The 27,328-nt window shown below is 45.8% G+C and overlaps 3 protein-coding genes across 4 annotated transcripts in view; 1 reads left to right on the top strand and 2 right to left on the bottom strand.

Annotated features, from left to right (window-relative positions):
• The first annotated feature begins 906 nt into the window (after window positions 1–906).
• Window positions 907–5,754, top strand: dnttip2 (deoxynucleotidyltransferase, terminal, interacting protein 2). The gene is made up of 7 exons (XM_037468718.2): window positions 907–1,050; window positions 1,839–3,649; window positions 4,089–4,227; window positions 4,337–4,432; window positions 4,584–4,748; window positions 5,202–5,311; window positions 5,412–5,754. The coding sequence occupies exons 1-7, from the start codon at window positions 976–978 to the stop codon at window positions 5,503–5,505; spliced, it is 2,490 nt and encodes an 829-aa protein (XP_037324615.2). The 5' UTR covers window positions 907–975; the 3' UTR covers window positions 5,506–5,754.
• A 14-nt stretch (window positions 5,755–5,768) lies between these two features.
• spata6 (spermatogenesis associated 6) lies at window positions 5,769–16,058 on the bottom strand. Of its 2 annotated transcripts, none has more exons than XM_037468725.2 (11): window positions 15,562–16,058; window positions 14,719–14,856; window positions 14,341–14,389; window positions 14,171–14,212; window positions 13,960–14,084; window positions 12,812–12,892; window positions 10,057–10,476; window positions 8,829–8,931; window positions 8,383–8,423; window positions 8,098–8,258; window positions 5,769–6,648 (listed from the first exon to the last, which is right to left on the bottom strand). In XM_037468725.2, exons 2-11 carry the CDS (start codon window positions 14,794–14,796, stop codon window positions 6,543–6,545), a joined length of 1,206 nt encoding a protein of 401 aa, XP_037324622.2. In that variant the 5' UTR covers window positions 14,797–14,856; window positions 15,562–16,058; the 3' UTR covers window positions 5,769–6,542. The 2 variants fall into 2 exon arrangements, with proteins under 2 accessions (XP_037324622.2, XP_037324621.2); XM_037468724.2 differs by having other exon boundaries at window positions 15,784–16,058.
• Window positions 16,059–16,211: 153 nt separating this feature from the next.
• Window positions 16,212–27,328, bottom strand: part of agbl4 (AGBL carboxypeptidase 4) — a 214,803-nt gene continuing 203,686 nt past the window's right edge. The window contains exons 11-13 of the mRNA XM_037468719.2: window positions 24,407–24,569; window positions 16,877–16,970; window positions 16,212–16,724 (exon numbers count right to left, since the gene is read on the bottom strand). Of these exons, the coding sequence (XP_037324616.2) occupies window positions 16,628–16,724; window positions 16,877–16,970; window positions 24,407–24,569 (354 nt within the window). The 3' untranslated portion in view covers window positions 16,212–16,627. The remainder of the gene's footprint in view (window positions 16,725–16,876; window positions 16,971–24,406; window positions 24,570–27,328) is intronic.

The raw sequence follows: 27,328 nt of genomic DNA, 5'->3' as shown, positions 1-27,328 counted from the left end.
CAGGCTTGTGGTAGCAGCTCTTCCGCTGTGCTAATTCACCACACACTAACCAATTCTTTGTTTGTTGTATTTAACCTTGAGATTGCTACTCAAACCTGAAGTAAAGCCAAAGGCTCAAACCCAAGACTGGGCTTGAACCCACAACCTACGGGGTAAGGACAGTAGCTCCTCTGCTCTTGTGCTCTTGTGCTGCACTACCTCACCATGCACAAATTAAATTTTTGTTTCTCGTATTTAACCTTGAGACTGCTACTCAAACCTCAAAACTCTTTCAAAGCAGAAGTGATGTCATGGGGCAGGAACCCACAACCTCAGACAGCAGGTTGGAGCCTGCAGCCCTTCAGTTGTTCCCTTGTGCTATTCAAGCACATGCCTCATTGTGCCCGTTTCTCATATTAGACCTTGGGATTGTTTACTAAACCTCAAAACTGTTTCAAAGTTTACAGTTTGAAGCCCTGACTGCAACCAAACCCTCTTTCTGAGAGAGCATGTTTGAACTGAGGATCCTCCACACTTCAGCCTTCCTGCTATCTCCCTGCACTGTTCCACCACACACCTGTTGATGCTCTCACTGTTCTCAGGTCAAATATTTATGCAATTAAAATGCGATTCATTTCGATTAATATATAAAGAATATGACCATCTTATCAAATGTGACATTAAAAGAAGTTACTTGCACATTAACACATATAAACTAACTAGGGGTTGAAACTAAAAACATTCAGTACATAGCAGTGCCAATGTGAGTATGAGTCTAAGCTTTACTTTTTACAAAGCAAACTTTCAGTAAATAGTAACAAACGTATATCTTTAACTCCAAAGGATCTAAACTGTTTTTCCGCCTTCATGTCTCGGGAGTTCCTAACTCTGTGATCGTTTACTCGGCCTGTATCTTGTCACCGTTGATCGATTGGTTGAGTCCGGCTCTTAAACCGGAAGTGTTGGGAGCCAGCGAGGGTACGAGTAGAATGCAAGATGGTGGCCACCAGACGAGGAGTCACCGTGAGCTCCCCAACTAAAATAAACCCCGACCAGTCCTCCGATGTCCCGGTACGTAAGACAAAGAAGTGCTCGTTAAAACCCGCTGATGTCCAGAGACGCCGTAAAGGCCCCTCTCGGGGCGAGAAAGGTGGGGGGACGCCCGTCACGTGTCTTGTTGGCTTGAGCGTGCGCAGCTGCTCGAACTTCACGTGGACACCATCCGTGCAAACGTGTCGACGTTTTGGATTAAACGACCCCGTAACGCCACAGACCACACGCGACGTTAAATGTTTGTCGCCCACAAACATCGACCCGGAATCGAGTAATAATGAATTGAATGAGAGTTGAATGAAGACACATCCGTTAGACACGTTGTCACTTCGTCCACCATTTCGGCCTCGGTCCAGCGTGTTTTCCTTATCAAAGCTAAACTCACAGTGGCCAGAGAAATGACTCCACTTTAACTTCCATAATCTGCCGCGATGTGGTTTGAAATGGCTTCAAAGATCCGGCTCGTAGGTTGTAGGCTTAAGCAGAACAAAATGTCCTTCATTAACACTAAGGGACTGTATTTTATTCTTTCTCAACCACTCACACATCATCCTGCTGATCGTTTCCAAATATTTAAATTAAAATGTGGGGTTTTGCGTTTGTGACCCATTTTCAGATTTTAATATCTCTGGTAGAAATTAAGCCTCAGACCAGCTGTGCAAGTCAGAAAGACTCAGTGTGACAAATTACATGTTTTGGAATTTGCAATTAGTTGACAATAAGAACGTTTTGATATACTAAGAATGTCTACTTCCTCTTCTCATGGAACCAGGTCTACAAATACAATTCTACTTCTGTCCCAACAGGCCACTCCTAGTCGGAGAACCAGGAGCACTGCTGTGCAGAAACCTTCAGAAAGCCCGACCCGATGCGCCCCGGAGGAAACCAGCAGCCAGCTGGAGAAAACCAAGGGACACCTCGCTTCGTCTCCACCCGCGTCCCTGCTAAAAAGATGCACAAGAGCCGCCAGACTGCACAGTCCGGACCAGCCATGCACGGCGGTGGGCTCGGTCCACGACGGGGACGTGTCCGACGTGGACTCCGTCTGCTCCGTGACGTCCAACGCCGAACCACCGATGACGCGCACCAGGGGGAGGAGGAGGCCGCTCCACCCGGTGAGCCAGGAAGATGACGAGGTATCCGAGGTGGAATCGTGCTCTTCTGCGGTGTCCAAAACGAGTGTCCGCAGGAGCACAAGGAGGAAGGCGGCCCCGACGACCCCGGGGCCGGCTCTCGCTGGCGTCTGCTCGCCGTCCAAATCCCAGCGAGTCACCAGGAGTCTCAGGATGACGGCGTGCGACAGAGCGTCCGCCGTGCGACGAACCGAAGACTTGGAGCTCTCGGACGCCGACAGCTGCGTATCCAGCGTCTCGGGGGCTGAAACGTCCAAGTCCACCGGCCGCAGAGCGACGAGATCCAGGAGGCAAACCGGTTCGATCCCTGCCTACCTGGACGACGCCTCCGACGCCTCTCAGTCACCGGCCTCGAGAGCTCGGCGGAGCCGGGCGGCGGCGGCTGTGGACGCCACGGAGTCCCAGTCCTGCGACTCCGAGGGGTTCGAGTCGGGGCCCCAATACAGCCGGACGACACGCAGGCAGAGGAGGACCGAATCGACCCGTTCCGGAAATGTGGACTCTGACTCTGAGCCGACTGCGACAGGGACCCCCCGCAGCAGCCGCAGTGCTCGGGCCGCCAGGCACTCGCTCATGGACTTGAGTATTATTTTGGATAAAGCCGAGGTCAGTTCAATCAATGATTCTACGTTAGAAAGTACAGTGGTCCTCGAGGGAGCAGACTGCACACTGGTGGAAGCGGACCAAACGCTGAAAGAAGGCGTGATCTGTGCTGATCTCGCACCAAGTGAGGAGGGGGGAGTAATTGTCCTTTCAGAAGACGAATCCCTCAATGAGTCCCTCAAGATATCAGACAGTCCCTCTGCGGAAGCTCTAATCAAACCCGCAGTGACTGACAGACGCCAGCAGGGGGAGCCGTGTGCTCAACATGGGGACTGGGAAGTCTCAGAGAAGATGAAGATGATGGACACAATCCAGCCCTTGGAGCCGGGGAAACTTCTCCAATCTGCTACAGTAACATTGTGTGAGAGTGCTTTTGAAATCCCACAGACGCCGGAGGAGCAGGATGAAGCCATGGAGGCTGCTGTAGAAGCCCACACGGAAACCGGGCCCGGTCAGGAGGAGAACTATGCTGAATCCAATACGGTGCGAGTTGAGTCCAGCCAGCTCAGGAGTGTCACAGTGGATTCTGACGCGGGACGGAGACCTGACGACAACGTCGGCGTCGAGAATGCAAAAATCATCAGCCTGCTGGACAGCAGCGAGGATGAAGTCTCTGAGGATGAGGAGGTTGACGTTTCTTGGGAGGAGGAAGAAGAGAGAGCAGGAGCTTCCCACAAGTGGGAAGAAGCAGCAGCGTCGTCCTCTGGTGGACTGTTTGTGATTGACACACGGCCGGGGCAGCAGGCGGATGAGCAGTACTACAAGGATAAGCTGATGGAGGTGGAGCAGGAGGGGCAAGATGAGGAGTTTGTTGATGAGGAGGGGGATGATGATGACGACGAAGATGCAGAATTCCTTTTCTCGAGTAGAAATCCTCTGCTGTAAGGATTACACACATGCACAAATCGCTTTCCCTCTGAAATAATACATTCATGTGTATATATTTCAATAGATACACTTGTATGCTAAATGTGAAGCTACAGCCGGTCACTAACAGTCACTTATGTTAGCTTAGCATATAATGTCCCCCTGCTAGGACCTCTAAGTGCGTTTTTACAGGTCAAACCAACTACACACACATTATCTATGTTTCCTACCCCCAGCTTTATATTTGAAGGAGAGAAGAGATTGGTCCTGTCTTCTAACTTAAGATGAAAACAGACATTAAGAACTTTAAATACATAGTTTTTTAATTCTTCCAGGACTTTCTTTGTAGGGTCAACAAATCTTCAATGTAACAAGACGTTCTTTTACACATGCAGCAGTTTGAAATCGTTGTCAGACGCGACCGCTCCTCCTGAGGACTTTTCTTTGTTCCAGGAAGGAGATGTCCAGCCGCATCGACCCCGGCATCAGACTGAAGGAGCTCGGGGGCTTGTACATCAATTTTGATGGCAGCCAATCAAATCCTGTTTCCAGTTCACTGCGAAAACCAAAGGGAATGGCGGTCCAGGATGTGGTAAATGAGTAATTGATCTTTGAAGATGATATTTATTCAGAATGTATATTAAAATTTGTATTTTCTCTGAGTAGAAGGCTTGGTGTCTCAGTGCTTTTACTGTCCACAGGTGATGAAGAAGAGCGTGATGGGACCAGACTTTGAGAAGCAGGACATGGTGCCTCCGTACAGTGAATCCAAAAAAGCCACGAAGTTGAAGAATAGAGTAAGTTTAGAAAGCTATGCTTTGGTTTATTATGCATATGTATTCTTTCTGCATTAACTCAAATCACTCAAACCTAAAACACTACAGATTTCTTTTGTCTTAAAAGGCTTCTCCAATACATTTAAAAATAATTGATCACTGTTTTTCTCAGACGGAGAGGGAGAAGTCAACAGGAGATGCTTGGTTTAATATGAAAGCCCCCGAGCTGACCCAAGAGCTGAAAAGAGACCTGCAGGTCCTGAAGATGAGAAGCTCCTTGGATCCAAAGAGGTTCTACAAGAAGAACGACAGAGAAGGCTTTCCAAAATATTTTCAGGTCAGTGGAGTCTGTCGCCCTTCAATAACGAAGCCATGTTCAGACCAGTTCTCTTTAGAAATGCAGTCGATGGATAAGTAAAAATGGTACTTTATCATGTTTTAACATCATCATTTCAAGCAATTCGGTCATTTCGCTGCCACGCCCTTCTGTAAAATGGTCTGTATGGACTCGAAAGTGGAAAACAATCCGTGGATCACTTTCATTGTTCACGGACTGTTTTCCTCTTCTGCTTTACAACGAGAATGTGGCACAACTTCCCACCGCAGAGGAGATTGTATGACACTTGAGTTCTTAAATGTGTGTGTGGTAGAAACGTTATTCTTTATTGCCTTTTTAAAATAGTAACTAATCCCCCAGTTAGAACATTTAGGGGATAAAATTGGGCCGTTATGCTCCACCTGAATGAGTTTGCCTACAACGACTTCATGGCGTTACCTTCATGTGCCACAGGTCGGTACGGTGGAGGACAGCCCCATCGACTTCTATCACTCGCGTGTTCCCAAGAAGCAGCGGAAGAGAACGATGGTGGAGGAGCTTCTCTCTGATGCTCGGTTCAGACAGTAAGTGGAGAGGAAGACTAAACCCTTTTTTTTTTTACACTGTTTTTATTGTGGCTTTTACAGCAGCACATAACATGACCTTTTCCTTCTGTCTCACCAGGAGCAACAAAAAGAAGTACCAGCACATTGTGACGGAAAGAGCGGCACAAGGAGCTGGCAAGAAGAAAAAAAGGAATACATTCCGTAAGAAATAAATCTGAGGACTTGACGGTGATTCAATTAATTGACACCAGTAATGTGGTTTTGGATGATATTAAAAGCAGTGCTTTGTACAGTTAGCAGAGTGTAAATGCTTGTATGCAACTGAAACCCTTTTTAATCAAATGGAGTTTAATATTCCAAACATGTAGCTGCATAATCATAGTCTTTCTAAACATATGTGCATCATATGAACATTAAAATGTCTTTGCACCAGTGAAAGTAAATTCAACTCAATTTTTAAAGTCTGCCTTGTAACATTTCTTGTTTGGTTAAATAACATTGAATCATTAGGTGAATATCAAATCCAAATGTTTAGGTTATAAACATCAAAAATTCTTTGCAATGATTGTTGGACCCACGGTAGCATTTGTCATTAGTTTAGCACATTTCAAACTGGACTGCGCCCTGAATATGAGGTTAAATGATTTAGAAAAGAATACTGATTAGATCCTGGCTGCAGACTAACTTAATGTACTCATTGCATCAAGGAGGATGATTCACTGTATTCCTTCCCGCAGAAAACCGTGTCTATATTCAGTGCTTCAGAAATCTTCAGGTGCAAAAGCAGCACAGAAGATGTAACTCAGCTCCTGTGGTTGAATGAAACTGTCACACAAAAGTGTTGCAAACATACTGTCTCGATGTTGAAGACAAATGTGCATTGTGGATCTTCCTAATTACTTTTGTCCCTCTCGGCTACTTTCTTACTCCTTTTGTGTTACGAGAGACGAGCCCTCAACAGCTGCAGCTTCCATCCACCATGTTGCCAACTTGTGGCTACTCAAGCTTTCACGGCTTAAATAAGATGTCTCCATTTGAATTATAAAAAAAACAGCTGGTAGAGTGCTATTATGCGTCTGCGTAATGGAGCTCTTCCCATCCTGCAAATTCACTTCCTTTTAAGAGAAACACAAAACAGTGATTGCTCGGGAAGATCTGCATTTTGTATAAAATCAAGGGATCAACGTGTGCGAGAGGAAGGTTGTTTCTCAGACTGATGCATTAAGTTAAGAAGCAGCACGTGGGGACGTTAAAGGTCCAGGGCGTCCCCGGAGATTTTGTGTGTCTGCAGGATCCTCTGAACTCTGCTGTGGATCTGCTGGCAGTAGGATGGACCTGGCCGACTGTTCTGGAGCCTGAGGGGTAAAGAAACAACATTTAACTGCGTTAGCCATGGATACACACCTACAACTTGGGCTGATGTATTGATAAGAAAAAGACGCCATGGTGCCTTTCACTTTTAGTTTATTTTCAACCGCTTAGTGAAATGCTTAAATTCAGAAGATTATTCAACTGATCTAAGGTCGTTAGGTCAAAGAAAAAAAGCCATTAAAATATTTTACGAAAATTGATTCAGCCTTTAGTTTAACAACTGAACAACAGTTTGACTATTTAATACTGTATTTTCAATACAGTAAACAACCTTTCAACATAGTCTGACCTAATGATGTCAAAGGGATCCCTTTTGTCCACTAGTCTGTGCTGCAACACAAGATATGCAAGTGGATGCACACTGGATTTGTACTTTGCAAAAAAAAAAAATGTATCTCCTAAATTCTACCTTTTAGTGCAAAAAAATTACAAATAAAAGTACTCCGGAGGCCTAGATGTGCTTCATCAATACAATATAAATGCGTTTACGAGTTGACCACAGGAAGTCATGCGATCTCACGTTGACAGACAGACAGAAGCGAGCAGTGATGGACAGTATTGCCTGTTAGTCGGTGCTGATGAGCTGGTGACTGCCTTAATGCCGTCTTCACCTGGCTCACACTTTGTGGAACGGAAGCTTTTCATCCGTAATCAGATAAACCTGCTACCTGCTTCAAAAAGTCATCAAGGACAAATCATCCGGAGCCATGAATAGACTGCGACTTCGGGGCTTAGGGAGCAAACGTTGCCACTGGCATCTGTCATTTTCTTTATAGATCAAAGATTTCGGGGTAAGACGTGCCCCGCTGCGGGAATCTACAAAGGCCTCCTCTAACCCCCCCCCCTCGCCACTCCTGTCGCCGTTTCAATTGAAGGAAAAGTATCATTCATTTCCTACAATTTACTTAGCGGTTTAAGATTGACTATTGATTTTAATGTTTGCTTATGGACTGAGCAGCGGGGAAAGCAAACAAACAAACACGGAGCACCGGTCGCTGTGTTCAACTCGCAGCTGCCGTGATCGATGACAAGGTCTCCTCTGAATGTATTAGCGCCGTTCACCGGGTCAAATGCATCAGACTCGAGCTGAAACCTAAATCAATACCATTTTTCCTCTTTTGTTTTCCCTTCTCCCTGCCTCCTGATTCAGTAATGAACAAACATGACAAGACATCAGCTCGTGTAATTTAAGAGGTGGAGGGGAAATCATCCTGGCTGTCGAGTGTGATCAAAATTAAAGATTGGATGTGTATAGATCTCACACACACACACACGTGTATGAATTACAGCTCACAGGATTGCAATGTATTGTACTACTCATACAGCTGTCTCTTTTGCGTAAACAGCAATGATTTACACAGATGGATGAAGATGTGAAAATCCACAAAAATATATATTTTCTTCTGCTTTGGCAATTAGATTGATTACATTACCTTTCTCTGAGGGTACATCCCAGATTCAGAGGCTTTCTGGAGTTGCCCGTGGTCAGTGTGGACCGAGCTGAGGCAGCAGCCCTCACAGGGCTTCTGGACGGTGTCTCCGGAGACCACCGGGCCGTCACAGAACCCGACGCTGCCTGCGAGAGGTCCCGGGGCTGGGATGGTATAGATTTATAGCAACATGAATATTCAATGTTACCAATATTGAATTAAAACATTTTTAATGACAGTAAATCATTTGGTTGGAATGAGTGCTTGAAATGTTATAAAGAGGCTTACTGTGGCTGCGCTTGGTTTGTAACACCGTTGTAGAGAAGAATCTACGAAAACAAAACAAAGGTTTACTCCTTTAAACATCAGGAATCAATCATGTTTTGCCAAAGTATGTTAGACATACAAGGAATGTGACATGATGATTTGTGCGTAACATTGGACAACATGACAAATAACAGAGTGCAAATATATCAATTTACGGTTTCAAAAGTACTAGCGCCCAACGTGGGGCTCGAACCCACGACCCTGAGATTAAGAGTCTCATGCTCTACCGACTGAGCTAGCCGGGCTACATGTAGCTGGGTAAAAAAACGTATATATAAATGCAGTCAAAAAGTGATTCAACCCAGGACAAATTCTCTCTTTTCTCTAAAAGTAAGTATAGTATGACCCGAGGAACACGTATGTAACTATCCGTGTATTAGTTTCTGCATGTGCAGGCGAGGGCCTACCTGTGAGGTAGGCTGCAAGGTTGAATGAGTGCTGATGGATGCTACCACTGCGTGGAGCAGAGAAAGGCGTTCCACCCACAGACGCACTACTGCAGCGAGGGACCTGGGATAAAACAACAGAAATACAACCTGCTGTCAAACAAGATCATTAACTTAACGCTATTGTAATTTGATTGATGCCTGCAGAGTAAAACACATGCACAGCAAGGTTGTTTTGGTATTTTTCCTTCTTCTTTTTAAGCAGTATCCTGACGCTGACATATTAATCACACAACCTACCAGCTTCAAATAAAAAGTTACATGACATTTGATCTCGTTGTGTACTTGAGCAGAATTCATTATCTACGCTTTAGTTTGCACAGAATAAAAGGAAACATTGGAGAAACAAAACAAAGTTACCACCAGCTGTCTTTCATCTCAGCTGAAAAGACAACAGCCAAATAATGTCATGGTACATTCTCCTCTACACAAACTAACAGCGAGTTGAGGCGAAGATAATGCATTCACCGTTGGGCTAAACTACTACTTTAGGTATCTATTTGTTAATTGCAGCTTGACTCTTAATTACTGGGGTTAATTGCCAACCGAACAATGCCCCCGGAACACCACAGCAGGAAGAACACACTTCTCGCTTAAATAAAAAAAGAAATCCTTTCATGTGGGAGACAAAAAAAAAAAAAAAACTCCTCATCTAATAATTTCTTGTAAGAACAGCATGTTAGTGGATTAATATCTGAGGATTATATTGGATGTCATTGAAGAAGCAGGAATACAGCAGGTGGTTCTTGCCCATCAAACGGTGCATCCCCCGTGGCTGCGTGATGGGGAAAAATCCCTCCCTGGTATATGCCTCATATCTCACAGCGATTAAAGTGTTAACAAATAACTGCGTGACAGTTTAAATCCAGGGCCGGTGCTATTAAAGCCCACTCAAGCCCCTCAGTGGGGATGATCAGCTCTGTAGCACGTGCCCGCGGTGAAGCGTTTTTGTGACGTCAAAATCCATTAACGGAGCAGGTGAAAAGATTAACACCGCTCTCTTATTATGCCCTACCACTTAATCTGCCCACTAGATTATGTTCAATTCTGTGAAGCTCCCACTGGAGGGTTGAACTACATCACTTCAGGATCCCATTCATTTCACCCCTTGTCCACATGTGCGTTAATAGCATTAAACGAACCGCCACCTGGTCTCAGTTTGAGGGGAAAACGCCCTTATTTTACCCACCGAGAAGGGCGGCCGGCCCTCGGTCTCCTTCCTGAAGCGGTGCGGCCCCAGCTGCAGGTGGCCGAGCCGCTGCCCGGCGTCCTCCGAGAGCTGGCACATCTTGCGGTGGGTGTAAGGGGACAAGGCGCGTGTCCTCGAGGACGCCGTGGGCTGGTGGTAGCCGAGGCTCACAGACGCGCCTGGTCGTCTCCCCCTCTCGTCTTTCGGGGGACTGTGGCCAGATGTGGATGCAGAGGGGGAGGGTCTGGATGACGAGGAAGGTGCAGAGTTTGCAAGTTTAGCCCCAACTTTGGGCTTTTTCTTCCCGCCCTTCCGTGAAACACGGATTGCGTCGTCCGTTTTGGGAAAATTCACGTGGGACGGCGAAGAAGCCCGTCTGTCCGGGGCCAAAGACGGTCTCGCTGGAGAAAGACGGCAGGTCTAAGTAAACGGGGACAAAATGTGAGAGGGGGGGACAATGTTGAGACATTTCGAGGTACATTTATCTCATGTCCCGCCGCCATGGCGGCTGGTATCGCACACACACACACACACACACACACTTGTTCTCCCTGGACAGAACCATTAAACCATTAGCGACATTGTTCCGCTTAAGTGTTACAACAACAACAACAACAGCTCTCGCAGTCGGCACCGCCATGAAGACAACCTCTGCACAATTACTTTAATAAATCTAATGGCCGCTCATTCTCCGATGCAATATCCCACTTCGAGCGGGTAATGCCAAGCGGGGATAAATAAGTTAAGACAAAATGTTAATTGCATTTGATGGCCATCTCCAGTCTAATATGATAAAGAGGCATTACCCGGCTGTAAAACAAAGATAATCTAAATGCTTATTAGGGAAATCACAGAACATTAAAACAATGTTTAAGAGAAACTAAATGATAAATAAATTATTAAAATGAATGAATGTGTGCTCTCCGACCATCATCTTTATTACCAGCTCGCCTGTCTGTTCCTCACGATCAGCTGCTCGGGGTCACAACTTGAAACCAAGGCTCTGATCTCAGGAAGCTAGACACATCCAGGACATAACCATGCTCACAATGACACAGTCTTAATATCCCAACACTAAACTGGTGCGATCCAACGTAAACTGGCATTCTGGAGGGACAAACAGACTAAAACCACCTGCCCTACTGTCCACAGCCCAAAGAAACCTTTGGATCAAAAAAGTTATCCAGTCAGGATCAGATCAGAGCGCCCGGAAATCTGCAAAGAAAGGCCGAGACATGGCTGAGTGTGTATTGGTCACTGGAGTTTCAGATGGTGAGGGGAAGTTACTCTGAACGTCTATTAGAGCAGGACATGGTTTGTGGGCCGCGTGGGCGGGCAGTCAGGGAAATGCCTCTGCTGAGGAGCCATTAGGAGAGAGAAAATGGAGAAATTCTACTGTCTGACAGCCACAGCGGGGCTCCGGTCCAGACATCATCCACCCCCCCCACCCCCCACCCCGAGGGGCCGGGAGAACACTCTGACAATCTGCTTCGCTGTCAATGACGTCCCATTTAAACAAATAGCTTAGGTTAGCGCACCTGGGACGTGCATGGTGATGTTTGTGACACCACATGCCAACCGCTGTGTGATGGATCACGATACAAACACCGAGATTTTCATTTTGAAAGTGACACTCTTTGAGTCTAGAGTTAGAGCCTTCTCCTCCTCATCTTTACTTGTGAGTAAAAAGCCAGAGACAGTTCTAAATCTTTAGCCTATTACGCATGAGTCTGTACAACGTTTACAAAATGACTGAATTTTTGCATTCTTATTTTTGCCCCTCAGTTTGGACGTCTGACCCCCTTAATTCTTGACACTTCAATTAAGGAGTAGATTCAATTTTTTTTTTTATCATTTAAAAAAAATAAAATAAAATGCCAATCACTAACATGTAAAGTCCAATGTCCCCTTTGTCTGACTAACGGTCTAAAACGTAGCCATAAAAGCAGCAAATCCTCTCAAGTGAGAACTTTTGGGAGTAAACATGTAAGCAAAAGAAGAAATATTGAGAAAGGGGATTTGCTGAAAAACAGTACAATGTCATTTGACGGAAAGATCAAAAGGTACCCTTAAAAAAAAAAAATCAATGAGGACACGGTAGCAAAGATACAGGGGACCATTATTTTGGATAGTTCATGTAAAAATGACTGACTGCCTGGCTGGTTCTGTGACAAATATTGTGAAAACTCATCTAGTCAGAGATGAGAGAGAAGCCTCGCAATCAACATCACAAATCTGCCTCCCCATAATTACATTCACAAGGAGAGAACAGATCCCCTTGAAACACCGCCAGTATGGATAGATAGATGCAGTAGCCATGGCAACAATAGAAGGTGGGTATGCATGGTAGGAACAGAAAAATCTGATGGCGAGCGATCGCACTCATTAGAGCTCTCTTGATAAATCTTCCGTATTCCAGCTTTGGTCAACGCATTAATGCACAGTGCGAAGCTGTGAGATGTTCCGGACATTTGGAGCGGTTTTGCAGGCTGATCAACACGCAGTTTGCTTGACGCACGAGTGGCACTTTGATGGGTTTTTAACCATTTACACTTCAAATAAAGCAGGTTGGAAAAGCCATAAATGTGATTACGAAAGATAATCCTAATCAAAAGTGTTTTACAGATCAAAAACAGGCAAACCAAAAGCAGTCAAAAGCTCCAACCAATTTGAAAAACCTGTGTCTATGTGTGAGAGGGGGGGCGGGGGGTATGTAGGTAAACGTACACGAGATGCAATAACAAGACACACTTACAGGTGAGGCAGGCAAGCTGTCACTCCTCCCAATCTCTTCTATGACTGATGTCGTGGCAAACTCCACTTTGGGAGAGATTCCCTGGAGGAAGAGGGACAATAGGTACAAACACAACACCTTTAGCGGGAGGATTAAGACAAACAGACGGATAACTTGGAACACCAATTTACACTCACAAATTCTTCAATCTCTGCCTGACTGGAGAAAAACAAACAGCAGAAAAGAGAAAGGCCCCAGTGATGTTTAAATAATATGGCATTTGGCAAAGAGACATCTAAATTGGTGGGTAGGCCTCAAACAGAAACACATAAAAGCAATGGTGAAGACATTTAAATATGCCAGTTAGTGCCTAGGAAAACAAGAGGGAGGATAAAAAAAAAGCCAACAGCAGGAGGTGGGGAGAGAAAGAGATGATACAAGAAGAGGAGGGAAATGGCAAGCTGGAGAGTGAAAGGAGAGCTTCTGTCTGCGGGGCAAAAGATCGTCAACGGCTCCACGCGGAAAAACATAGTTCTGGAGACATTACTTCACCTGTGCTTTTGAGTTGGTTGTCTTACTACATATCAGCCACAGAGATTAGGAGGAGACCATAGAAAGCAAAAATCTCCTCCAGCCTATGAATGACACATGGAGGTGCCAATCAAGTCGGATCACATGGTGCGCACGAGGTCACTGTGACACGAGGGGGTTTTAGTGCATCCGCTGGCGTACCTGCATTAACTAAGTCAGCAGTGTGCAGTCACTCAGGCACCTGTGCAAGTGTGAAATACATGCTAAACTACTCAAAAGTAACAACAAAGAAAGAAAGAAAAGTACACATCCTTCAACATTACTCCAAATTGAACATTTAAAAACAAAAGCTATTCATTAAGAATTTGAAGATAAAAAAAAACAAATTAAGGACAAACATTTGAAAAAGCACTGAGTAAACTGCAAGGATTCGTTTAAAGAGCGTATAATGTGGTAGAAGTAGGGTAAAAGAAATATTTCTAATTTGCTATTCCTTCACTGAACACACATGTAATCCTACTTTTACACTTCACCGTAAAAATAAGTCACTCAATAAATGCGTGTCTCGATGAATATGTGCACGGGTGTTGAAGGAGGTCTAAGAAATAATTCAAATGAAGAGATGGAAATCAGCCTACAGGGAAGGAGGATGTTCTTTTCATCAGTATCTCTCTCTCTGCAGCTCCTTCTCCAGGACTCAGTCTGGGACCAGGGTACAGGAAATCTCTGCTGCTGTCCTTCATTGTGGCTAGGACGTCACCCTCTAAAAATCACACAGAGTAAACCGAAACACACACACACACACGGCATGTAATGGATATGCCCATATGGCATAATCAGAAAGCATACCTGGAGGCACCAACTGAATCAGCTCAAAAGATGTTGTGTCAGCTGAGAGGAAGCAAAGCACAAATAGACAGTGAGCTAATGATCAGTATCACAACGCATAGCCTCTAAGCTTCCATGGGAGTGGATTCAGGGCTTAGAGACCAAGAAGCAAATCCCAAAAGTCTGTTTACCTCGCAGGAGGTCGGCTACATCAGCAGGGTCAACGACGCCAAGGAAAGTCTGGTGATACAGAGTACAGACAAAGCAGATCAATACTTGAACAAGATGAGACAAACAGCCCCGTCTCCCAGGGGGAACGATGGCCTCTTCCATCAGAAACCGAGCCCCCAATGTTCAAATTGGAGGGCTGCAAGTTAAAATGCAATCGAGGAGCGAGGAAATTAAATTAGGAAAAAACTACTACTAAGATGCAGACTTCTTGAACCTTGCTCTTTTGTAATGAAAAGTACATTATGTATTAGTAGGATTTATGTATGCAAGTATTCCTGTAAAACAATGTCCACAGACACCTCGTCGAGTTATAGATGCAGCTCATTTTAAATCCTCACCTTGACGAAACACATGTTATGGTTGAAGCGTAAAGGGAACACAGGAGGCAGAGGGGGGGTCTTCCGGTACTGGCCCATGACACACACACGGAGGTACACGTCGCAGTTCTTAGTCAGGAGCACTCCTGGACATGTGACCTGCACGCAAACAGTGTGATGAAGGGACTGCAGTCACGGAACAACATCGTGTTGTTTTGTAAGCATCCTTTACTGGCAGATTTCCATTTAAATGAGTCATTGCAGGATAAACAAAATAAATGTACAAATATACACATTTTTAGAAATAATTGAGCACGTTCCATAATGAGACATGTATCATTATTGGTGGCAGCATCAATTCAAATATCTTTGAGGTTTAAAATGTATAAATTAGGTTTTAAAATCTGCTTTACAAAGCGCATGTGCCATCAATTCACCTTTTTAAGTCAAATGATTTTGATACACCTGGCGGAAATGAGACTAATCAACTTCCACAGGTGCTGCACATCGAAGGAAACACTTTTTAAAGTCAGTGAGCACAAATGGGTCGGAACCTAAAATGTGCTTTAAATACTCTGCTCAATATGTATGGCCTTATGCAAGAAGGCAAAAGAGAAATTGGCCACATGTAAAGAAATATAATATCATAACGAAAAATAAAAATAGTTAAAATCTGTGTACTTTGTCATCATAACAAGCTAATAATGCCATCAAGCGAAACATCACATTTCGGGGGTTGTCATTTAACGCTAACAGTTTAACACCGAACATTGGGTCGATAGATTTTACTTTTCTAATGAAAATATATCTAACGCGTTACCTGACCCAAGTGGTATAATATTTATATTATAATGTAAAACTCACGTGTAATGTTTTAGCGTTTAGTCATATATAACGTCAGAGCCATTACAAAACGTAACATTTGAGTCACAATCCTTAGCTCAACGTTACGTCATCAGCTACCGTTACTCGCGGATCACTAAGGACGGAGGGGAGCGTGAGCTCGCTAGCTAGCTCGCGTTAACTGACGTTGCGTCGGATGTGCGGCATTTGCGACAAAAGGCGCAGCGTAACGATGCACTTAACTGCCCGGATGTGCAGGTGTACGGTACACCTGAGAGACGTGGCCCGCACTGCGGCGGAGGAAAGCCTCTTCTTCCTCACTGAAGCCATTCAAGACAAACTTTTCAAAGTCCGTTGCCATAGCAGACGGACGGAGCGGATGTACGGTCATGTGATCAAGAAGTGACAAATCAAAAGCTCCCTCTCTTCACGCGCGCGCGGTCGCACGCGCACGCACACACCGTCACACGTTTGACCTCGCTGTCAGCCTCCACCTTTCAAACATTGTAATGTTGAACATGGCGCTCTGAAATTTAAAAAGCTGTAGCTAAATAGTAATCAGAGAATGCTTTCTCGAAATCATAAACAGAGCAATAGATTATACACAATGCAAATCTATAGCTAAATGAAGGATATTGAAGATCCCACTTATGTAAAAGCAGTCATCCATGTTGACAGTATTGATAAAGGGGTAAGTGTTTAATAAGATAACAGCATGACACCATATTCAGGAAATAAGATAATAACAGCAGGGAAACATGCCTTTTTTAAATGGATAGAAAACAAAAAAGAGCTGCAGATTGAAGGCCACAGATGGACTTCAGATGGGTAACCATTATGTCCTCCTTTGCCTTTTAATAATCCACGTTTTATAGCCATTAAATAACCCGACAGGATGCTTATTCTGATATCAGCCCCTGCAAGTACCAGTCATCCCAGTGTTACAAATCTGTGAAAATAAGTCTTTATAGCCAGAGATGAGATGAGGAGCTTCCAAAGGCAATGGAGTGTGAAGGATCCTCGTGCTACGGTGCGCTGCGTTTTATACATGCTCAGTCTGTGTCCGTCTGTCCTTCGCTCTGAGTGTTTAGGGCCTGACATCCTGGCGCTTCTCCGTTTCTCTGTCTCCCGCTCCTCTGCCGGCGCCGTTTCCCTTCCTGTTACTGTCGCCTGTCACTTCAGAGCTGGAGACACACACAGAAACACACAGCAACACGAGTAACCGGGATGGCAGGTTAAACCGGAAACAGCAAGACTAAAGTACATTCAGTTGATTATATGAACAACCTGTCAAATTACGAGTGTGTTTTGTTATGCATAAAGTCATACTGCTTACCTTTGAATGTCAATTGGTCTGTTGTCATTGATGTGGTTGTTGAGTTTGTAGTAATCCAGGAAGGTTCGAGCTACGTTCCTTCCCAGTTTGGTGTCTGGGGACAATGGCGTTAAGGCTAATTGTCTTTGGAGGAGACTCAGGTAAAAACCCTGGTTCGGGGGCAGAGGGGATTTGCCGCTGATCCGGTGGTGAGGTGGAGAACAAAGTTAGTAATTAGTTACATAGTGGAACTTTAGGAGTCATAAATGTCCCTCAGGAGTTGGGAAAAACGTAGCTAAAAGAGAGTGGCTATTGAACTTAAATGAATCAGGTGGCTTTGACTACATAGTAATGATGTAGTCCATCTGTATCTGTAAAGTTTACAATTTTACGGTAATAATGTGTAAATGATGTGTTGATAGCTTTCCAAAAAAAAGAGTGCAAAAGTGTTTTCATCCATAACACATACAGTTCAAGACCCTCCGATCAAGGTAAACACAAAAAAGTAAATTAAGGGCAGAGTAATATTTCAGAGATTCAGGATTTGTATCATCTATGATGTATGTACCACTTCATGTTCCCTGAGATTCTAAACATACAATTAACAACCAATGATCAGCAACAAATTACATTACATGTCATTTTCTTTTAGCGAAATAAACATAAAAGCCTTTGAAACATTACCACCACATCCGGTCAGAATAAATAACTTCAGCAACTAAAGAAATGAGCGGTGTAAATCCTCAAGGTACAAAACACTGCAGTCTGCATTGAGTGAGGCTAAATCAAAATGTATTTCACTCGCGTCAGCCAAATGCATGATGTTGGCATGAATCACACACAAGCAATTACTTATACAATGAGGCCTTATTTAAATTCAGAGGTGAGTGCACACATCATCCCTCAGTCCAATTGACCCTCACTACATTAGGGACAATATCAATAACTCCACTGCTTTAATAAAACAGATGAGCGTCTGTGAGTGCTGTTGGTGAGCCTGTGATCATTAGGCTTGCAGAGAAAGTAATGATGACACTCAGGTTCACATAATAAAGAAGTAGAGAACATCTGAATGCCAACAATGTTCCCAATCACTAGGAATGAAGATATAGTAAATAGAGATGAATAAGAATAATATTGCTAACAGAAGTAAATTTCAAATAGTCTCTGGGAAAAACAACATCAATATCAGCTGCCAATCAACCTATCCAGCCTTTCAGACGTTTTTCCATCAAGCGCATTCAATAACCCTCCATCTATACAGAATGCACAGTCCTACCGTTCATATAGATCACGACACAAAACAAACAATAACATTAAAGTTTGTTCCCTATTTGGAGGCATTGGTGTGTGGCTGCCTCCATTCGTCACCAGGCTGGAACATGATGGAGCAGCATAATCTGTCACTCTCCCCTGACATTACCTTGTTGATACTCAGATACGGCCTGTCATTTGCTGGACTATTTGTCTGTCACAAACATGATTGAAACAACTCGACTACAGAAGAAAAAAAAAAGATGGAGATCTGGTCATTTTTAGTTTGCATTTTTCAATTTCTTGTAATGACCAAAAAAATGACCCGAACATAAATCCTGGTTGCTATAAAGATGAAAATCTATTGTTTAAAGCCTGTTAAATTTGAACCCATCCATCCTTGGTCTGAACTGGCTGAATGGGCATATATTACAGCTTTTTAGTTTGTGGTACCTCATGCAAAACACACGGATATGCACTCACGCACACAAGTGCATGCCAGGTAAGTAATACACCTGTAAATACGCAGGCCAGCCCTTCAGTAAAGTCTACCAACTTAGACTCTGAAGGTGTGTTCCCACGGATGTTTGGGAGCATGCACAGGACTTCATTCTTCACCCTGCAGGCTGATGGCGAGGCTCTCCACACGACTCCAGAGTCTATATTTACACCCCATCTGGCTGTTGGTCTGTGAGTCCTGCAGCAAGCCAGACTGGCTGTGAGAGTGTGTGTGTGTGTGTTTGGATGGACTCATGGCAGCTAGAGAAACTAAGGTTATGTGGTTCTGAATCTCACGTTCATTGCTACTTTGAATGCGTATGCAATAGTTATAAACCACAGGGCGCCATTCTAGCAGGACAGCTGTGTCTTGAGCTTCATGGAAAAGGCAAGTTCTCTCACAAAGACAATGCTAAGCTGCTGATGTTTAGCAGGTCCAACATTTACCATGGTCACTAACTCAGTTTAGCATGTTGGCATTATTGCAAATGATACAATGTACACAAAGGGTAGTTGCAAAAGTCTGTCTTAATGCAGTCAAAGTATTTGACATATTGAGCTCTTTACCTGATGATGATGCTAGATGGAAAGTTAAGTGATTAACAAAGTTGTTATAGTTCATCCTGAGGGGGACATGAATGTGTGGAGAAAATGTCACGGCATTTCCCCCATTAGATATTGAAATGTCACAGCATAAGTGAAACATTTGACATGCTGGTGTCGCCATAGGATAAATCAGGGTGTCATTAAAGTCATTAGGATTTACTCATTGGGAGCTATGAGCGTCTGTACAACAGTTCTCGGCAATCAATCGAACAATCGTTGCGATATTTCTGGTGGGGCAACAGGAAACACATTCCTATTTTAAGAGCTGCATGAATGTAGCTTGTTATTAATCTGATACTATTTGCTAAGAGCTAATTTACACTCAAAAATTTCCATCATCGAGGACATTAACTCACACTCAAATATACCTGCGTACTGACCCCCCCCCCCCCCCTCCCTTCCTCCCCTCTCACCCCCCACCCTGTACCCTTGACATTTTCATTTTGACCTCAGGAAAGTTATTATTATTATTTTTTCCTCCATTCTCTTCCATCACCAGAGCTCGGCGCCGGTCCTGAGTTCCTCGGCCAGCGACAAAATTATCTCCCGGACGCCACAGTGCGCAGATGGCCTCTCAGCTGGGCTTGTCACGACTCACCGTCTAACTGCAGCAGGTTCTGTGATGGACGGCCGGCTTCTGAAGGAGAACTTCGTCTCTGTGGCGAATTGGTTTTTTCGGGGAGACGCGGAGGATGCCCTCGCCGCCGTCTGGCCCGTTGCCCGGGGAACAACCGCATGGTTTGGAACAAGTTTTCCGCTCCAGCAGCAGCAGCAGCAGCAAGCGATGTGCTGCGAGGGCCAGGAAACAGTCGGTGGGCCGTAGCTTGGATTACAGAGGTGGGACGGAGGCGGAGATATTCACAAAAAAACCTCACCTTCAGATCCACGCAACCTCTTCTGAACTAACGCGTGGATAATATTGTTTCTTCTTAAATCATCGACATTATCGTTACCGGTGTGTAATGACTATCCAGCTGCAGAGAGGTCGTAGAGGTGGATGTGTGCCAGCCCCTCCCCGGGGTGTGTGTTGGGGCGTATTCGTTAACATCTTGGTATACATGACTGTCTTGTCTAATCAATAGCGGGTCATTGTCATGGCTCAAGGGCACGCCGGCTTAGGCCCTGATGAGATATGTGAGACAAAGGCGATTGGGACATGACTTGTTTACTGCAGCTGTTTGCTGTCAGCGAGCCATTTAGCGGCTCTCACCGCGTCGTGTCCCCGGTGCCTGGTCCTGCAGGACGGACGGACAAGGTGACGATCAAACAACAAGGCCCCCCCAGAGGTAAAAATGGACAAGACGCGCGCTGAATGCTGTCCAGATCGGACGGGAGTTAAAAGGCAGACAAGCAGGGGACGTTCAAGCCATCAATACGACCCGCTGACAGGTCCTGTCACTGCAGTGACACGTAGGGAACTAATTACCAATGCTAATTAAGGACCTAGTCAACAACAGCAATTCGGAAAGGGACATTTTTTGTTCCCAATAGAAATTCCGCACACTGAAAGACCTCACGTCCCGTTGCCCAAAGGGACAAACAAGGGTTGATTTAAATCCCTGACAGGAGGAAGTGTCATTGCCGCTGGGACGAGCTGTGAAACTTGAGTCGTAAAACGAAACGGGTGCAAGAAAAGTTTTTTGTTTTCTTACAGTGTGCAGTTGCAGGAATAGACCCTTTGTGATCTACGGCGCGTTGCTCCGGAAACTATTTTTATTCTCCAATTATGAAGGCGTCTTTACGAGAGCTGCACTCATTTGCTGTTTGCAAAAGGCTGTGCTTTGTCTGTACAAGTTCAAGAAATATAAACAAAATGTTCATTCCGTCTCACACCCAGCTGTCTCATTGTGGTACCTGTGGTGTCTGACTTCAAGCCTCTCTTTACGTTCTTCCTTATTACCGTCATTATCCTGAAGGTCTATCATTTTTACAATGTTTTTTTTTTTTACAATCCAATCATCTCTTACCCGCCGCTTGTCACTTCAACAACTTTTACTTCAACTGACAATCCCACTGCGAAAGTCTCTTATGGCTTAATGGGGAGTTCATCTATTTTCAGTGTTCACACTTCAGCTCTATCGCACTTGATGGTTTCATGTCATCTCAGCGAGCAAAAGTCGGAAGTCTCTCAGCATTTCTATTTTGAACCGCCACTTCAACCTCTTTCAGTCATGCCACCGTTTAAACGCTTCAGAGTTTCAGCTCTGTTACATTATTCCACACAAAAGGACTTTCTCAGACCCTGCGTGAACATCGACGTCTTCGTCATTAAGAGAAGAAAAAAAGAAAAAAACGACCGGAACTCACCTGGAGGAGAGCGATGCGGCGAGTGCTCACGTGGGGGACACCTGTTCATCTGAGCAATGACTGTGCAATCAACTGTGTTTTTTTGAAATGCGTCTGGGTCCGCGCTCGCTCGCACGTCTTTGTGACGCGACGTGTTTGATGTGCGGCACTGATGCACATTTGCCTCCGAGGCACATCATTTGCATACTTCACAATAATGTCCATTGGGTGTCAGGTTCACTGATGCGTGTTCCACTTGGAATTCGGTTTTTCATGGTCCCACTGTTACGTTCGAGTAACATTTAGCTACAAGTGGGTATGTTTTAGCCAGCACCACACAACTCTTGCCGGATAACTCGACATTAACACTCTCGACAGTAGATGTGGATATTTGAGTGCACATCTTCAATGATCCACCCCGAAAAAAGCAGAAAGTCAAAGAAGAGAGAAAATGTACTTCCTCTCAGAGAGAAGTTTGAAAATCTGCGCGTCTGTATTCTGTCAGAAAAAAGGCAACAAACAAAGCAAGAGCAACATTTCTCAGGGAAGGCGTAACGGATGTTGAATGTTTTTGAATAATTCTTCAGAGTCCCAGAGAACGCTGTCTCTCTACAATACGTTTAAAAAAAAAAAGCATTCACACCCACACACACCTGCAAAGAAAGTAGACCTCCAAATCTCACACGCATCACACAATGGAAAGCATCAAGCTGCGTTTTCAGTGAGGTCCCGCGCTTTTTAAACCCTTGAACCACTTCTGAACGGAAAGATCCATCAACAAAACCCAGCGGGTCTGTGAAAATATGTAAACCTGGACACAAATAACAGGTCAAAATGTTTAATGATATTTCGGAGACGTGGGATGTCAGTGAGACTACAACTGAAGAAGAAAAGAGTAAGCATACACGAGGAGGTACATAGACACACGCGCATATAATAGTATTAATGATTAGCGGACAAAGAGAAGACTCACAGTGAAGGTCGTCCCTGCTGTTTTCAGAGAATACGATTCTCAGCTTGACTAAATGATATAATGAGCTGTTGTGTGTCTGGGTGACGAGATGAGAGGAAAGGACAGACGAAGGAGAGAGGAGGGCATGAAAACTGAGACACCAGAACACAAGTACGGACACACATTACGCCTGCTCTTTTTTTCCCCTACAAATTCAAACTGTGACAAAAGTCTCCGCTGTGAAAAAGGTTACAATTTCAATTTTGGTGGCTACAAGTCACAGCAGTGGAAAAGGAGAGGCAGGAAAGATTAAAGGGTAAGGGTGGCATGTTTTGAAGGTGGTAAGAGTTAGGGCGGAGGTCATTACTCATTTGTCATGTATTAGTTTAAAGGACTGTGTGTGCGCGTGTGTGTGTGTGTGTGTGTGGGGGGGGGGGGGCGTTGAGATGCTAAAGGTCTCTGTTGATGATTTGCTCGCTTCATCGAGCTGACTGCTGGGGCGTATAAACCGACATGGTCGGTTCCTTCAACCTGCCTGACCCCAATCTTCACTCTACACCAGGTCCCCGTGCCGCCTTTCCCACCCTGTGGATCCCCTCCTCCTGTACATACCAGCCAACCCCATGCACACACACATACACGCATACACACACACACGCACACAGGTGGAAAACAAAAGGAGATCAAGCAAGTCCTCCCACAAAGGGCTGAGTTTCCTTCCAATTTGACCTTCAGATGAAAAGTCCCCTCTGTACACACACACACACACACACACACACACACACACACACACATTGAGGCTGAGACCTGGCTCCCGCTGTATTATTATCCTGCTCTGAACCCGGTGCATCCGACGCAAATAAAAAGACGGGGGGGGGGGGATTTGTTTATCACCATTGCCAGACGTATAGGTCTCCTAAACGCACGGCCAACTATTTGTTTTTTGGGCTGCACCGGTACCCTGTGTGCATGCACACGCCTGCATTCCAGCTGGGATTTGGGCATCGCAAATGGAATGCAAAGAGCTGAGATGTTTGTGTGAGAAGCGAGAGGAGAACACAGAGTGACTCTGTATCACAAACAAACATCAATCAGTTTTCAACCGGAATCTCACTAACTTTCCATGTTTGGCGTGAATTAGAGAAAGATGCACACATGGTGAGACAGAATGTGCCACATCTTAGCACTAGAGGGCACTAGGGCAACGTCTGTGTCCACCCTCTACTCCACCTGCAGAGGACCACATACTTTCCATATGTAGGGTTCTTATCGCTCTCTCCGCATCTCTCTTTCTCCCTCTTCTCACTCACCCTATCGGGGAGATCGGCCCGCTATCGGCCAGCTCTCAGGAGCTCTTCAGCCCAGAGAAGGTCAGCTGAAGGAAAGCCTCCTCCCATCCGGCTCCATTAACGCACCTATGACCTTCGGTTCCCGTGACGAATGTAATGTGTGTGCTCCATGTGTATGCATGATCGTAGCAGGCAGGAATCCTGTTGGTTCCATTGTTAAATGCAAACACACACACACACACACGCACGCGCGCGTGCGCACGCACGCGCAAACGCACGGCATTGCGTATTCCAGCACAAGCCCCTTTCTCCTCTCTCCTTTGTAAATAAAATCAATAGACACAGCAATCGCATCCGTATTCTGTCACTGCACATCTGTCGCAACACGAGGCAACAAAAGAGCAACATGTGCGAGTGACCTGGCACAGATACAGACACACATACTCACCACCAGGCTGTGAAATATTACGATAATGACTCGAATGATTGCAAGATCAAGTGGCTGGATTTCAGAGGGAGACGGTAAGTGCAACGAGAACGTGTGTGTGTGTGTGTGCGTGTGTGTGTGGAGAGAGGTCAAACAGGAGAGACAAACACACACACACACACGCACACACACACAAAGATGCAATCAAACTCCCACAGATCATGAATGATGAAGGATACACGTCTCCTCGGTGTACGGCACAGGAGCGGTGCTGCCGGCCGTCATGTAGCTGTAGAAGGACACCTCTAGGGTGTAGCAGTAGGACGTGTCATCGAGGAGACCACCGAGGAACCTTCTACCGGTACCGGCCTTCACCATGTCCCGGTTGAAGGAGGTGTTGGACTAAAGGGAAGGGACGAAGAAAACCATCACATCTGATGAGACATTGTGTTGGACTGGTGGTTAGAAGGATGACACTTGAGTGAGAAGTCATCTTTCCGGGTCGAGCATATTTCAGCACGAGTCTGGAGAACCAAGCGATTACCGTGTTGGGCAAATCATTCATTAAAAATATATAATTTGCCTAATTTTTCCCTGTTGATTAGAGGAAAAACAAAGCTGTCAATATATCAGCTATATCCCATACATCTCTCATCAGTAAAAATGTATCAACACCCATCATTGTTTTTCACTCTCAGTAGCTTGAGTTGCTACGAACCCATGACAAATCATGAAGGGCGCATGGCTTATTTGAGCATATTGATTTCATTTAAAAGTCTTTACAAAGCTGTAAACGGCACAAAAAAAAAGGTCCAGTCTATTTTTGGTTTCAGCGTGTCAGCTGTACTATAAGATGTTGTCTTGGGAGGAGCGTGGAAAAGTTTCCATTCACTGTCACTCCGCTCCGCTCTGCTGCAGTGAGAGTTGCCTTTGCTGAAGTGCAGACTCGGCGGGCCACCAGTGGGACTTTGCCGTGATTGTGTTGTGCTGCTGCTGCTGCTGCACTGGGTTTTAGGTAGTGCTGAATGGGCAGAGGGACAAAAGCACAGTGAGGGAGATAACCCCTGGGCCAGCTGTCACACAAGCCATACAGAGAGGGAGAGAGAGAGAGAGAGAGAGATTCTCCTGAAATAGCGTTTACTCATCCTCCCTTACTGCATACCATATAGACACGGACAATAAGTGACATTTCAATGCATGTGTGGCTGAGCATCCGCCTCTCTTGGCTTTTCTCTGTGTCCAGGTTGCCAACGTGCCTCAATGGGTAATAAAAGGTTATTCTTTATGATGTGTGTAAGTGGCGCTATGAAATGTCACCGTCACTGAGAAAACGAAGGTCAGTGACGAGTGAAACCGGGGCTGAGGCAGAATGGTCTTGTGCATAATGCCCCCCCCCCCCCCCCCCCCGCATGAAACAATTTTGATTAAGGTTATGCATCTACGGCGGCGTGGAGGAGAGTCGCGGTCAGCCTCAGCAACATGCTCCGTTCTTTCCTTCTCTCCACCATTCACTTCTAATACTTTGGAACATTTTCCTTGTTGTTTTTTTACCTCCCCCCCCCCCCCTCACTCACGTCCAAATAAACCCAGTTTGAGACAACTAACAGGGGGCTTTAGCGCTGACGCCTGCACTGCTCATACAACATATCCCCCCCTACTTTTACCGTGCGTGTGAGGTCTCAACCCCAGCGTGACGGCAGGAGGCCACTAGGGGGAGCCAAAGAACGCGTCCTCCGGAGTCAATCACCGGAATTCTAAACACCTGCGAGAGAGAGATACCTATAAAAGCAGCCCGACGCAGCGGGCAGGTTGTGAGGTATTGAATGTACACTTCTCTGCTGAACCGCTTTTTGATTATCTACCCCTAAACCCCTTAGAACCTGTGACTCGACCTTCCGCCTGCCTCTGACCACGAACCTGCCTATTCCCCTGGACCAGAACCATCTGTTGCCTCCCGCGTTGCCGACCTACTACCTGTCTTTGGAATTCCCACTTAGATTTGTCCCGGAACATAGTTACTATCTGTCCTTTAAAATAAAGAAAGATTGGAAGCTCTGATCCTGAGTCCGAGTCTCCTTCCAGGGTCCAGACGTGACAGAATACCTCACCAGTATTCAAATGGAACCATCGGAGCTCCAACTTCGGCTCGCCCAGCAGGAGGAACGAGTTGAGAAGCTATGCCAGCTCCTACGCCAGTCCGCCACACCGGCGGTTCAACCCGCCATTCCTTCGGCATCCACCGGACCCGCCCCGATGGCTATGCCGGGAAAGTATGATGGCTCTCCTGGCAAATGCCTGGGATTCCTCATGCAGTGCGGGATGTATATCGCCCACCACTCTGCAAACTACCAAGCGGAGAAGGACAGAGTCGACTTCGTCATCTCCCTGTTAACAGGAAGAGCCCTCGATTGGGCAACGGCCCTCTGGTCAGCGGGAGCCCCAGAACTTCTGTCTGAGCAACATTTTCAAGCACAGTTTAAAGAGGTGTTTGACCACCCCATTACCGGGAAAACAACGGGAGATTTGCTGTGCGAAATCCGGCAGGGCTCGCAAACGGTGTCAGATTACGCCCTGAGGTTCCGAACCCTCGCCGCTGGCAGCGGGTGGAGCGAGACCGCACTCCTGACCATCTACCGTCGCGGTCTCCGTCCTGAACTCCAGGCCGAACTGGCGTGCCGAGGGGATGTCACCCAGCTTGGCGATTACATCCGAGTGTCCATTAGCGTGGGACACCTCCTCGAGTCCCGACGACCCCCGCGAGCCGGTTTTCCATCAGAGCCCACCTTTCCGGTAACACCTCCTCTGGCCGACGAGGGACCGGAGCCGATGCAGTTAGGTCGCCTGCCCCTGTCTCCAGCGGAGAGAATAAGGAGGATCAGGGAGCAGTTGTGCTTGTATTGTGGCGAGGCGGGACATCTCCTTCGGAACTGCCGACTCCGACCCCCCCGTCAGAAGGATGGCTGGACCTACACCTCCGCCAAGGTAGGACTGTCTCCAGTGTTAAACATGTCACGTCAACAACTAACCCTACCTACTGTTTTATCGTTGGGGAAAATGAAGCAGGAGGTACGTGGGTTGGTGGACTCGGGGGCGGCAGGGAATTTTATGGACCAACACTTGGCTCACCGTTTATCTGTGCCCCTCATCCCGGTGCGTCCTCC

Source organism: Pungitius pungitius, chromosome 7, assembly GCF_949316345.1.
Source record: "Pungitius pungitius chromosome 7, fPunPun2.1, whole genome shotgun sequence".
Taxonomy (NCBI): Eukaryota; Metazoa; Chordata; class Actinopteri; order Perciformes; family Gasterosteidae; genus Pungitius; species Pungitius pungitius.
Note: the sequence above shows the minus strand (reverse complement) of the source record. Positions and strands in the feature narration are given on the sequence as shown.